The sequence below is a fragment of the Lepisosteus platostomus genome, chromosome 17, assembly GCF_059453375.1.
Source record: "Lepisosteus platostomus isolate fLepPlt1 chromosome 17, fLepPlt1.hap1, whole genome shotgun sequence".
Lineage (NCBI taxonomy): Eukaryota > Metazoa > Chordata > Actinopteri > Semionotiformes > Lepisosteidae > Lepisosteus > Lepisosteus platostomus.
Genome location: NC_142627.1, coordinates 23,615,270 through 23,629,679, shown reverse-complemented (window position 1 = coordinate 23,629,679; position 14,410 = coordinate 23,615,270). Strand labels below are relative to the sequence as shown.

Sequence of the window (14,410 nt, the reverse complement as noted above, 5' to 3'; positions counted from 1 at the left end):
TGTGCATGTGCTTTTTTTGGGGGGAGCACCGTTGTTCAGCGATATTTCGCCGCCCCCCCCCTTCCTCCTTTATTTTTTTCCTTGGCAGTGAGGTTTGTGCCGGAGAAACGGCAGGACTGATGGAGCGGGCAGGCAGGGCTGCGGCTCCGCCCTCCGCCGCTGGGAGCCCGGGCGCCATGTTTGCTTGACGCCCGAAGACCAGGGGTTTGTTTGGGTGTGTTGGTGCTCACCGGCGTGTAATCAGATGTCAGTGCGCTGCGTTGTTGAAACTCTGCAGGTAGGTGCTACTCGTTGCAAACGAAGGGGGCCTGCCCCGTTTCCGTTAGCGTTGGAGAAGGTCCAGTGATATAATGCAGGACTCGGTCCAGACATACAGAAGTGTGCAAACTTTGTCCCGATGCAATTTGGGGGGCGAAGGATAAATCAGGGCTCACCGATCTGATGATCAAACGCATGGCTCCGTGTGAGTCCAAAAATAATAAGAAAATAGATTTCGCTCTGTTTCCTGGAGTCGAAACAAAAGCTTTTTTTTATACAGCAGATGTAATAATGGAAATAACGGGGATAAAAAATCATTGCGTTGTGATATCTGTCCGTCTGTTGATAATCCCGCTGTTCTTTTCTTTCTTGTATTTTTGGCCTTTTCTGTTGATACCCTTGTTATATCTGTAAAGCAGGGGTGTGCGTTTCTGTTCCTCAACTCTGTTATCTGAAATGTTGGCATTTGCCAACAAGGAAATACAGTAGGTGCAGCCGAGTTAATGAGTTATTTTAAGACATGTTGGGGTTGTTTGTTTTTTACTGCAAGAACATCACTGGTTTGCTTTAAACGGAAAAGTCTGTGTTACTATGTTACTATAAGTAAGTTACTATACAGAATTCAACTACCCCCACACCAACTCGAGATTTAGGAAATTCGCCCGGACGGGCTGCACAGTTGTGGTGTCTTTGCAGATAATCACACCACGTACAGTGCCGTGTTCAGTGTTCAAGGGCTACAGACCATTCTCATGGGCGAATACCGGTACAGTTTTATACGGATGCCAAGTGATAGATGGTTCAGTACTGGGGAGTTGTAAATAATGAGCAGATGCAGAATGAAAATGGGAAGAAATGCAGCCCCCCCACCAGTTCGTGTGCTACAGCTCCAGAGCACGGTCAGTTTTTTATTAGAGACCAGCCGTAAAGAGTATCCCTTCTATCGTTTTGCTCATTCGGACATCTTTTCCCATGCTAGTGTTAAACATGAATGAATGGTTCCGAGGTATCTGAGGCTTACAGGCTGTTTCCAGCTGTGGTGCTGGCCTGCACTTTGACACTGTTAAAGAGAGATGTGGGACCCAGGGCTGTTCTATTACTGACCCCAGAAACGTCAGGATGTTGCCACTTTCCAGCTAGATTTAGTACAGAAGCGTGTTTCTGTGTTTCTGTATCTCTGTAGACTTTGCAAGAAAGAGTAACCTGGATAGTATCAGTGTGTCCTACAGAGAATAGTGTGCAAATGTGTGTGCTGAAGACACTGTGAAAATATTGTCTCCGTCCAGAATCAAGAACTGAATGTCATGCAACTGATTTTCCTGAATTGCTAATACATATTTTTTCTAACTTGATTGTGAGGACACATTCTTCAGCATTAGCAAGGCGGGGAGAAGCAGTCTGTATTGTTCATTATGTTGCAGAAAATTCCTTAGGAGTAACATTAGCATTTTGCATTCCAGCAAACATTGCATTAAACAAGACATGATTTCCTGGGAGAAATACAAAAAAAGATCAACATTGCCTGTACTGGCGGAATCGGGGTATTTCTGTTATTGGTCTGATGGTTATCTTGGATATTTTCCTTGGGTTTAGTCATTGATCATGAAGGTGTTGAGCTGTAGTTTTGTTTGCTGATAAGTGTTAGAAATGCGTACTTGTACAGTTCTCTGTTAGGTCTGGTTTTATAACCAGATTTAAAAATAACATAATATATTCTAGATCAGAGCCTGAAAACATTTGGTATCGCTTCAAGGAGGCTCCAGAACCATCTGCTTGCCTTCTCTCTGGGCTACCATCACTGAAACATGAGAGCGTGGTTTTAGTACTGTGAGAGAGTATGTAATAGTATGTTACATAGTAGTATAGAGTTTGTATGTAATAAATGAACCAGAGTATTACTTGAGACTTGATATTACAGTCACTTACTTGTTAGTCATTATTATTAAGGAAACCCTCATATTTATTAGCTTTGTAGCACTTGAGTATAAATGTGAACTGTCACCATTTGTGTCAGTTTGCAGGGTGTTTGTTAGAAATATTGAAATATATTGTGAAGATTTAACGGTACTTTTATTTAAGAAAATAAACCCCATTTTTGATTGTGCTTTTCAAGTCTTTTGTCCTGTCTGTGCCTGTTTCGTCTCTGCAGGTCCAGGACAGCCTGTGAAAATATGAGTTCTGCAGTCCTGTGTGCAGCCCGGCCTGTTGTCCACTGCTGTTGTCACAGAAAGATCTGGCTGCACTCAACAGGAGGGAGCCGAGCGCCCTCCATGAAGCAGACCCCCGTCTCCTGGGCGATGCTGACAGAGCCATGAATAGATACGCGACTCTCAAGCAGCTGGGAGACGGGACTTATGGGTCCGTTCTTCTGGGAAGGAGTCTGGAGTCGGGAGAACTGGTTGCTATTAAAAAGTAAGCAAGCAAGGTTTCTATAAAGATTCTTTCCTCTCCCTGGAAATAGTGTCAACAGTAAAACGGGACATTTTAACCCAGTCACATTTTTATTGAAATGTCACCTCATTTAAAGGGCGTAATTGTGACTTTAAAGGGTTTGCTATTTTTGCTTCACTCATACCCTTTCTGCAAACAGCTGTTCTGTATTTTATTTTTTCATAACGCTGGCAAGTGCTGATTTTGTCTGGCAGTAAGTGAAGTGAGTGCCCTGCCCTGATTTAATTGATGTTTCCTGAGCTGGTAAAATGTTTTTGACGAAGGCAAGTTTAGTGTTTTGAAGATCCTACATACTGTATATAAGTCTTTGTTGAGGGCCGTTGCACTCATCCAGTGCTCAGTGGTCTATTACAGTGTGTAATATACTTAGATTAAGCTGTTGTTCCCTCATAGACTGCTACATCTTAATCGGGATGAGTCTGGAAGAGGAACAAGTATGACAGATAAAGTATTTATACAGAAAACAGAATTTAAATAAGAATTGAGCATGAAGGAAATAATAAAACAAATACTTATTGGAATGTGACCCCTTTAATTTTGCCCTTGTTGTAGATGAGCCTTGAGGGGTGGATGCTTCATGCAAAATAATAAATGTGAAGTTTGGGATAAAATGAGTGTCACCACATTTCCAGTGAAATTTTGAAATGGAGCCCCCCCCTTACCTGAATCACCTGACTGCATTCTGCACCCGTCTCTGGGCAATAGATAAATCATCGCTGTCCACTCAGGAGCGTGTGTCTGAGCTAACAGCTGGGAGTACAGCACTGGCTAAATGGGTTTTGCAGCAACTACAGAGCCACTGTATTTGCATTCAGATTAGAATAGGGCATCAGCTCTTTCAGAATTTGAATTGGTCAGATACCACAAATGTCATATAAAGGGAGAAATCATTTTTAACTGTGCAAGGCTGACAGACTTTTATCACAAAGTGAGCCTCGTATTACAAGCCTTTGTCTTAAAGAATACGGGGGGCCTTCAGATTACATATCCAACATGTTGCATGATGTTTATGGCCATTTTGGCCTTTCGTGAATAGGTTCTTGTGATCACATGATTTACATACGAGGTCTGTCTTAGATTTAGAAGCAGCTCCGTATCTGGGCTGATGTGTTCCAGTGTTTGTTCTCACCCATGCGTGTAACATGCACACTTGTAAAAGTTCTAAAATCTTTGCATGAAAACCTGTCCTAGGCAGTTTAGGAATAAAATAATCAAAAGGTGTGAAAGGAATAATTGATTTAATAGTTAAGCAAGTTTACCGTTTGTAATCTGTTCTGAGCTCATAGTTTGTAACTACATTTCCTGCTGTTGCTCAGAGTGCATTTTGTAAATTCAGTACCTTTCGCAGTAAACATCTTCTTTTTAGTTATTGAAGTTTGCAGAATGTATGTGTACAGGGAGTGAAAGTATATTCTTCCAAAGACCATGCATACAGGTGTGATGTTTTTCATGCTGTCATTATGTCAACTTTAATCTGTCCCCTAGAATGAAAAGGAAGTTCTATTCCTGGGAAGAATGCATGAACCTGCGAGAGGTTAAGGTAACTGTCAGCCTTCTTTTTTCTCGTCTCAATAAAATGTCCTCGTTGCAAGCAAGGTTGAATACTTCTGCTGGGAGAACTGTAAATTGTGAGAACGGTCCATTCTGGCACAAAGCAGTGTGTAAATGTCTGAGTGATCCACAACATGAATGAAAGTAAAATTCTTCATTCTTTGTTGTAATAGGTCCGTTATCACATTTTGTTGAACTTAAAAACATTGGCACTAAACATATGGCAGCTAAGGCACAGTGTTAAGTGGGGAAAAAAACAGATACTAGGTCATAAATGTAGAATGTCTAATGTATGTGCTTTTTTTCTTTCAATTCTGAATGCTCCATTTAAATGTCACCACATCCCAGAAACCAGCACAGAGAATACGGTAGATATCTGATGTGAACCCTTAGCTCTACTTGTCTTGCTGGGTCCTCTTTTCCCACGGGGTGAATCTACTCTGTAGACGGTGCCCCCCCCTTTGAGTCCTGCTGCGGTAGGGGGCGTGGGGGGGGTTTAGGGATGCCTGTTCAGTGGGAGCTGCTGCAGTGCAGTTGGGTGTTTCCTACCCAGCATGCCTTCCTGTCTCCTCATCTCTCTGCAGCCCGTGTGACTTCACCTCCCCGTGTCATGGCATGTCTGCGTTAAAGCTCATCAGCGCTCGGGTGCATGGGAAATCCTCCTGATCGCGGAGCCACTTGGCGTACCTTCTTCCTGTCCCGCCCCCCCTCCCCCCCCCATCTTTCAGTTCTGCATGGTTGCATTTTTAATTTTGTAAGACGTTGGCATTCCGTTGGCTCGGTTCGGAAATAAATTGCAAGTTCGAGTAAGCAGTCAAAACGTGACAAAGAGCTGTATTCATACAGTAGGCATGTGATTGTGAACCTCCCACCCTCCCCTCCCCCCAGTGCATAACCCCTGTGCTGTGGCGACTTGTGAAGGGGTCCAACAGTGTGCCTGTGTGTTGACGTCAGCTCCGTAGGCAGTAATGTTCTGGTACGAATCAAGATGTTCCAGAAGATCTTCTGCGTGCCTAGTTTTGTTTATTATTGTGGTCAAAAAGCAACGCACACCTAGTTCAGGTTTAGTACTAATGGTTCATCCAAGTGCCATATTATTTGTAAATTTAACCTTACATTTTATGCAGCCCATGTAAACCTGATACTAAAAAGGCTTTTATATTTTCTCTGTAGTCCCTGAAGAAACTGAATCATGCTAATGTAGTCAAACTGAAGGAAGTCATCAGAGAAAATGACCAACTCTACTTTGTGTTTGAGTATATGAAGGAAAACCTTTACCAGTTGATGAAAGACAGGTATTTTGATCAAAATTTTCCTTTACTGTCCCTTGATGTCTTGAACGTGAAAATTGTTTTTACTGTATTTATATTGTATTTTTGTATTTATTTAGCTTTTGATGAGTATAACGTTTTTTCAACTAATAGATATTTTGATGTCACTATAGTCAATATAATACAAATCACAAATTTAATCCAGCGATTGTATTGAATGTAGAATTGTTAGCACAAAGAATGCGTTAAGCCTTTGGACATATCCCTGTTTCCGCATTTTCAAGTAAGGATATAATTTTATTTATCACACATAGTTTACATACTGCAGAGGAACAAGTAAGAGGTTTATTCCTGCTGAAAAGAGAAGAAAGAAAACACAACTTAAGGCTCCACTGCCGAAACGTTGTGTTTTCTCTCTTCTCTTTTCAGCAGGAATAAACCTTTACTTGTTCCTCTGCAGCCTGTGCATGCTGACGCAGCTCCCCACCTACTCTAGTTTACATACTGTACGGTATAAGCAGTCAGATAAATTAGAAATAAACTCTATCTTTATTTTTTGCATTTATAGGAGTAGATTGTTCCCTGAATCTGCTGTGAGAAATATAATGTACCAGATACTACAAGGATTGGCATTTATTCATAAACATGGTATGGTTCACTGCGCGCTTGAAAACATAACTGCTTGTATACTTGGGTTGGCATGTAACTCTTAAATAAAGAAGCTGAATGATAATTAATTGGAATGTGATAACAAAAACTGTCCTCTTCATTGCAGTTGAATGTATCGCTGTGAAATTAATTCCAAAATGGTTTAGGCCTTCATTAACTATAATTAAGTATTGATATAATAATGTTTGCCAGTGCTTTGTTCTCCCACTGATTAGTTCCATTTTACCATTGTGTTCATCCTAGGGTTTTTCCACAGGGATATGAAACCCGAAAATCTTCTTTGCATGGGACCAGAACTTGTTAAAATAGCAGACTTTGGCCTAGCGCGGGAAATAAGATCTCGACCTCCATACACTGACTACGTCTCTACAAGATGGTACGTTTTTGTTGCCAACTGGTTACCTGTGCCTCTGCGTGGGTCAAGACAGGTCTGTGACAAATTCTAAATGTGTGTTTGGAAGAAGGATCACCGTAGTACTACTGAGTGGAAAGGGCATTGTGACTTGGAAATACCTCTGTACTTAAGTTTGCTGCAAGTTTTACAGCAAGACTATGAATGCGTGCATTTGTTGGAGGCTGGGGTTTTTATACAGTACACAATTGTCTCACACCTCGAGTCTGCTGCCAATCTGGCATGGCTGAGGCTCGCCCAGGCCAATAAAAAAGTCCCTTGAGTTTTTATTTCCTTCCCAAGATGGCCGAAGTTGGCGGTGCTTGTATTGCAGCACAAGCTGATTATAAGACCTTCTAAAAACCATTATGATAGTACACCAAGGAAAAACAACGAACAGCTGTATGGGTCTTCAGTTTGTGCTAACAAATGTAACAAATTGAGAATGAAATGAGCTTTACTTTGTCAGTTAACAAGATTTATTTTACAGAGCACTGGGGTCTTTGAAATGTCTTAGATATATAAGTCACCACAGGTAGAAAATCTATTGGGTACCTGTTGTGTGAAATCCCAGTTACCCCTGTTTAAGGCTTTAGTTCAAACAATGAAAGCTGTGATTTGTTTTAAGTGTGTTCAATGCCTCACAGTACACATGCTTTTAGTCACTTCTGACTTGTAGACTCGTGGCACTTTGAAGCCCCAAAAATATTAAAATGGTTATAACAGTGAATCTGTTAGTGATGCAATATAGCCACTAGTGAAAACACCCGTTTTTTTACAGCCATGTCCAAATGTGGCAAGCATTGCTAATTGGGTCATGGGTTCGTTTTAGGACTGGGTAACCTGGTGTGTGGAATCTGTGTGTTCTCCCTGTATTCTTGCTTTTGTCTACTTACAGTAAGTCAGTTGATGTCCTGAGATGGACATCCATGAACCCTAAACTTCTGGGATAGGTTACAGGTTGCTGTGATCCTTAGTAGGAATAAGCAGGCGTTCATTCCGATAATCTCCAACTAAGTAACAAAATCCGGAGTAGGAGACCAGAGCATTTATATTGACATCAGAAGCTACATGCAGAAAATATATGAAAAAAATAAATCAACTGCTTTGTGTTTCTCAGGTATCGTGCCCCTGAGGTTCTCTTGAGGTCCACCAGCTACAGCTCTCCTATCGACCAGTGGGCAGTGGGCTGCATCATGGCTGAGCTCTACACACTGCGGCCTCTGTTTCCTGGCTCAAGTGAAGTAGATACGATATTCAAGATCTGCCAGGTCCTGGGAACGCCGAAAAAGGTCATTATATGTAAAGCCTCAAAGAGGGTCTTCAGGAAGGGCTTTTATTGCACTTTGCTTGTATTAGGAGTGGTTTTCCTGGCCTTTATGAGGTATAAGAATGAAAGCTTAGTTCCCACATATAAAAATGTTTTTAATTAACACACCATTCTTTTTGAGAATATAAGCACATTTGGTTAAAGTTCTGGATTTTTGGATCCACCAGTTCTGAAGGATTTGTCACGTTGAGATATTCTGGTACACTGAAGGCACTCCACCAGAAAAAAAGGTTCAGAAACTCAGGTTTGACAAATGTGCTGGCCAAGGCACACCACGATCAAAGCTTCCCTCATAACAGCTTCACGCATCTTGACGTATATGGGGAGAGAGTAAAATCCTGGCATTTACTACCGCGGATCCTGGGAATGCGATACAATAAATGAAATGCTCAATGCTTTCTTCAGGGCTCCCTGACGGCTTTCCATTTACTTCTTACTTTTTGTTACATAGTTCAGATTTAGTTTTTTTTCTAGATTTTTTTGGCTTCTTAAAACAAATCCAGAAGCAATAAAGGTGATGACGGAGGGTAGGCTGATACTTCGTTGTCTGTATAGTAAACCCTTGCTTTTACGGACTTCATTCAATGGACAAAATCTGTTAAAGGGGACTTTTGTCTGTCGCATCAGAAATCCCAGCCTTTTCCTGCAATAATGGACACGATGTGGGACAGTTGGTGTAATTAGTCTAGGGTTGGGCAGACTGCTTGGTCCGCTAACCTGAGGGTTTACTGCACACAGTCAACAGGCAAGAAGGAATCGCAGGCCTGTTCCCTCGGCTTCTCCTTTATTCCACATGTGGTCTGTTGGCGAGGGCAGCGTTGGCTATTGTCTCTTCTTCTTCTGGCAGAACGACTGGATGGAGGGCTACCAGCTGGCGGCAGCGATGAATTTCCGGTGGCCGCAGTGCGTCCCCAGCAACCTGAAGACCCTCGTCCCCAACGCGAGCAGCGAGGGGATCCAGCTGATGAGGGACCTGCTGCAGTGGGACCCCAAGAAGCGACCTGCAGCGAGTCAGGTACGGCAGCGCCTCTGGGCTCACGGGCTGCTGTGAGTCTTCCGGTACCTTCCAGGGCTGTCCTCTCCTCGTTATTCATCCAGCCGGCGTGAAAGCCCAGATCGCAGCTCTTGTAGTTCCTTTTGGGAGGTGTGATGACTGGAGAATATTCCGAAAGCACATCTGAGGGAGCGAAGTGTGACAATGAGAGCCCTGCCTGTCCCCCCCGCAGGCCCTGCGGTACTCCTACTTCTGTGTGGGCCAGGCCCTGGGGGCGCCGCAGCAGATCCAGGAGCAGGGGGAGCCTCACCCCCGGGTGCCCCCGCAGCAGCTGAAGCCCACGCCCGCGCCTCGCCCCCCGCCCCGGCCCCCGCAGCCGCCCCAGCCCGGGACGGGACCTCTGCCGCGCGCCGCCAAGCCGGAGCCGCGCGAACGCCAGCCCCTCCTCCCGCTGCTTCACGACAAGGCGCCGCAACAGCAGGTGTGTGTGCGTGAGAAAGAACATGAGTGTGTGCGGCGGGAGTGCGTGGGAAAGAACATGAGTGTGTGTGGGAAAGAACATGAGTGTGTGCGGCGGGAGTGCGTGGGAAAGAACATGAGGGTGCGTGGGAAAGAACATGAGGGTGCGTGGGAAAGAACATGAGTGTGTGCGGTGGGAGTGCGTGGGAAAACATGAGTGTGTGCAGTGGGTGTGCGTGGGAAAGAACATGAGTGTGTGTGGGAAAGACCATGAGTGTGTGCGGCGGGTGTACGTGGGAAAGACCATGAGTGTGTGTGGTGTGTGGGAAAGAACATGAGTGTGTGTGGGAAAGCACATGAGTGTTTGCGGCGTGTGTGCGTGGGAAAACATGAGTGTGTGCAGTGGGTGTGCGTGGGAAAGCACATGATTGTGTGTGGTGCGTGGGAAAGAACACGAGTGTGTGCGGCGGGTGTGCGTGGGAAAGAACATGAGTGTGTGCGTGGGAAAGAACATTAGTGTGCGGCAGGCATGCGTGAGAAAGAACATGAGTGTGTGCGTGGGAAAGAACATGAGTGTGCGGCGGGAGTGCGTGGGAAAGAACATGAGTGTGTGCGTGGGAAAGACCATGAGTGTGCAGCAGGCATGCGTGAGAAAGAACATGAGTGTGTGTGGCAGGTGTGTATAAATGATTAAATGGTGATTTATCACTGCCTTTTGTATAGTGTTGCTCTTTAGTAAGTGACTGTATGTTTGCAGCATGTTGCTTTTTGTCCTGTCCTTAAACACAGAGAGCATCACATTTTTATCGTAACAGGTAGCACACAGGTTGCTTTGCTTTTGTGGCTGTACAGCCAGACTTTATCGGGAGCGATTGTGTTAGTTGTTTCCTGGATGTTGAAATGAGAGGTGCTCCTGAGGTCTGAGAGTTGTTATTGACTGTTGATGGGTGGCTGTTTGATGGCAGAGGCTGCCTGAAGCCACAGAGAAGGCCGTCCTCCCGGGTGTCCACACCAAGCCCAAGGCTGGCAGGCGGCGCTGGGCTCATGTCTCTGGGGTTCTGAAGAGCTCCGGCGACTGGGATGACTTTGAGGATGCAGAAGTCTCTTCACTGAGCAGAATGAAGGTCACCAATGACAAGAGGAGACATGGGGATGAAGCCTTGAGCAGGTGAAGTTCTCCTCTGCTTATTTCTGAGGCCTTTTGATTTTTGCGCAGATGCTGAAAATAAGCTCCAAATGTCTTTCAGATTTGGAAGCATATTGAATTTGGATCCGGCAAACGGTAGAGCAATAGGCAATCCCCCCAGCGTGAATGGCTCCCTTTCCTGCCAAGAGCCAGCCTTGTCCAGGATAACGTCAGCTAAGCAGCATTACTTGAAACAATCCAGGTATTTGCCAGGTGGGTATTCATTTTATTACTGTGCCACTGTCATTGGGATCCTGGTTTATATGCTTTCTGTGGTGAAAAGAAGCTGGGGAGCTCAGTTCCAGGAGTAAAGAGTTTTGCTGATGTGAACTAGTAGGGCACTTCTCCTTTTTCAGGAATAAATGAATCAGCAGTACAGTAAATCCTCGTCTTAATGGATTAATAGGGAGGAAGGGGTTTCCATTATTGCAGAATTTTTGTTAAATCACAAATCATATTTTTCAGACCAAAAGCACTATTATATGAGAACCCTGCTATATCGAGGGTTTTCTGTACACATTTCTTTTTGAACATTTTCTTCCTCGCTTGTTCAGGTGTTCTGCTTTACGTCTTGTTTAGGGCTCAGTGCAAAGAAGAACGGGGCGATAAGTTTGAATCTAGACTGTCCAGCGAATGGCCAGTGGGGCAGTGCCAGCTTTCCTCTGGGCGTTGGAGGAACAGTGCCAGGGAGAAGAACAACCCAGGGTCAGAAAGCAGTGTTTGTCCTGTTTCTGTTCTCCAAAGTCTCGGGAGGCCACCTGTAGCATCTTGGTGTCTTCGTCACTGCCTAGAAAGCAATACAGTAGTTTGACCTTCCCGTTAAATGTACCTTCATAACTAGTGCTGTCTGAAATGAGTGTCTACTTATTATTAAATATTCTCATCTAAAGCCGATCAAATCAATGCACGTAAAAAACTGAAATAAAGTAGAAGATGATCTCTTTCTGTGTTCCATCCAAATCTCTTAATACACAGTTGGTTGGTTTCGTGATCAGATAAGCTCTTTAGAAGGTGGAAGTGATTGTCCTCTGACACTATGTGTCTTTAGCTGGGTACCTCACAGAACATGTGCGAGAACGTAACGGGCTCAGCTCTCTTGGTAAGGCTTCTGACTTCTGTAAGGGGGTCATGCAGGTGTTTCATGAGGTGTACACCTGCCAGGCGTGGCCGTGCCACAGTGATGCTGTCGGGACATGGGAGCGCTAGTTTGAACTTGCACTGATTCCTTTTCTGTCTGTGTGTTCTTTGCAGGTCCCAGCACGCTGCCACGTGATTATGCTCCTTCTTTTTATAAGAAGGAAGTAGCTTCTGCTGGCCAGCGAGTACAGCTCGCACCCCTGGTGGATCCACCGTCCTCTAGTAAGACTTCCTTGGGTGTTGTCCATTTCACGGAAGCTGACTAGACCTGTCCCATCTGTATCAGATTGGTCAGTCTCAACCTTCTGAGTGAGCAGTACTGCCTCCAGTCCAGACTTTTAGACTGTATATCTGTACTGTGCCAGAATTCTGATTTAAACGAGGAATCTCTCGATGCTTACTGTATGTCTGAGGTGTCTGTGTAATGTAGCCTAGAAAATATAGAGTAAATAAAAACTAACCAGCCACTCTTGAAGGATCCGCTGACGAGCTTGATGTTTTTTAATTACAGACTATGCAACGTGGAAATCCGTCCGCAGTCAGCTTGCGCCTCCATCCTATACTTCGCCTTCAAAGAGCACCCCAGGGGTACTGCCTCACCCCCCTGCACAGCCTGTCCAGCCTGTACACGGGCGAATAGACTGGGCCGCCAAATATGGGCATCGATAGTGCCCCCTGCAGGACAGCGGGCTACCACCAGCCCCTGGATACTCAGGAGAGGGGGGAGAGGGGCACTCTGTCATGAACTGTGTAGATAACATGTAATATACAGCAATAATGTTCTTTTTGTATTTGTCTCTGTATATAATGTATTATATGTGTGCTCGGTTTTGATATGTTATCAATATACTCTGCAGCAGCTTTTGTTACTCAAGCTGGTTTTGGTCTCTGCTCAGTTTTTTAAGAAAAACACAAGAGAAGCATTTGTTTTAAGAGTGCAGTACTGAAGCTTGTCTGTGCATTTCAGCAAGGTAGTGCACTTCTCTGTTCTGTCCTGCTACACTGTCCTGAACACCACTGACAGTGAAACACTGTGATCTGAGGTGCGTGTCCATCACACTTCAGTCACGGCTTAATCGCACCCTCAACCCATGTTTGTTTTGAAGCTGGGACTGTTCATTTAACTTATACCAAAGTCTTTGCTTGCTCAAATTGAAATGTTAAGCACATGGCTCAATAACTGATCAAATTATGACAACCTTTTATGCTCTTTTTTTTCTATTGGATCAACATGGACCTCATACAGACTGTTTACTGTGCACTCTGCAGTGGTGTCTTAAATTTCATTCAGAATTGTTATTCTCCACTTTAGCAACAGAGCTTATTGTGTATTATATGCCATTACATACCTTCAAATCAATAAGAAACTAGACTATCGAAAGGTGGAAAACTGATTTATTTGGCTTTTTGTTTCTTGTTTCCTGTGCTTTGGAAAACAAGATTAAAAGCAAGGATATTAAAGGTGTTTAGGGGCTTTACTGTATAGTTTCAATAACTGTCCTAACAGTTTCCTTTTTATTTCCATTAAATGCTATAGTTTACATGAATCTGTCTAACGTGCCAGCGATAGTAATTTAATCACGTTTAGTTTTCATTTGATATTATTTTACCTTTCATGAGTTTTAATAGATGTGCTGTACATAGTCTTCTGTAGTTTATAATACTATCATTTATGGGAATTTCATGACCAGGAACCACTTTTTTTAAAGGGTTACTGTAATAATTATCAGCTGTTATTTATGTTAAACAAAGCCTGTAATTATATGCAATAAGTATTTTAATGCATTGATTACTGGCAGCTTTTGCATAGAAATATTTTTTTACTGCATTGTTTTAAAAACTTTACCTTCTTCATGAAAAACAAGTTGCTGTGCTTTTTAAAAAAATGTAGATCCTTCTTCCCTCACCACAAATATTAAAATCTCAATATTAAATATAGTCTTACTTGCAGAATGCAATGCTGTTTAAGTATTTTTATTTTATTTTGTTTTGGAAACCTCTCTCAAGGTAGATAACCTATTCATAACCCCCCAAAATGGAACTTGCTTTCTTATCTAAACACAAGAAGCTTTAATGTCACAAACATTACAATGGAATAGCACTAACACTTTGTAGACATTTTTGAGCTTCTATACAGAAATAAATGTACGGAGCTTGTTTGTTTTCAGGGGATATTCCAGAGCTCTGAGTACTGTAGCTTTTTTACAGGTGTGAATGGATAATGGAAAGTTTCTCTGTTATAAGCAATAAACTATTCTTTTCCACAGTGGAAGTGTGTTTGTTGCTCTGTATGCCTTCCATATTTTATTTTATCTGAATAACAGTCATCACCAGAACAAAGACTAATTTCCTTAGATTTAAAAGAATGCTATATTTCAGATTGACTTGGATTTGTAAAAACATAATTTGAGATCATTTCCATGCAGTTAATTAACTTTAATGTGATTTGTTAATATTCTGGTGTTCACTGTTTTTTTTTCATAGTTTGTTATAGTTTGTTTGCAGTGTTATATGGCACCAGTCCATGAATTTTAGTTTCAGACACGTTACAGCAGCAGGTTAAGCTACAACTGCAGATGGAGGGGTGTGCTGGGCAGTGCATTACCTGTCTGATTTTAAAAAATGCATTCATTCTGTCACAATTGTGCAGGCCAGTATATACATTTAGTCTGTTTTTTATAAATTGCTATTAATGCCTTGTAAACAACTGAAC

The 14,410-nt window shown here is 43.1% G+C and overlaps 1 protein-coding gene across 3 annotated transcripts; it reads left to right on the top strand.

Annotated features, from left to right (window-relative positions):
• The first annotated feature begins 127 nt into the window (after positions 1–127).
• LOC148646420 (serine/threonine-protein kinase ICK-like) lies at positions 128–13,963 on the top strand. Of its 3 annotated transcripts, none has more exons than XM_088610696.1 (14): positions 128–277; positions 2,408–2,670; positions 4,195–4,249; positions 5,434–5,555; positions 6,100–6,179; positions 6,444–6,576; positions 7,712–7,883; positions 8,769–8,936; positions 9,148–9,381; positions 10,340–10,542; positions 10,622–10,773; positions 11,140–11,265; positions 11,812–11,919; positions 12,209–13,963. In XM_088610696.1, exons 2-14 carry the CDS (start codon positions 2,570–2,572, stop codon positions 12,364–12,366), a joined length of 1,812 nt encoding a protein of 603 aa, XP_088466822.1. In that variant the 5' UTR covers positions 128–277; positions 2,408–2,569; the 3' UTR covers positions 12,367–13,963. The 3 variants fall into 3 exon arrangements, with proteins under 3 accessions (XP_088466822.1, XP_088466821.1, XP_088466823.1); XM_088610695.1 differs by having other exon boundaries at positions 9,148–9,396; XM_088610697.1 differs by lacking the exons at positions 128–277; positions 2,408–2,670 and adding an exon at positions 4,609–4,628 and having other exon boundaries at positions 9,148–9,396.
• The last annotated feature ends 447 nt before the right edge of the window (positions 13,964–14,410 follow it).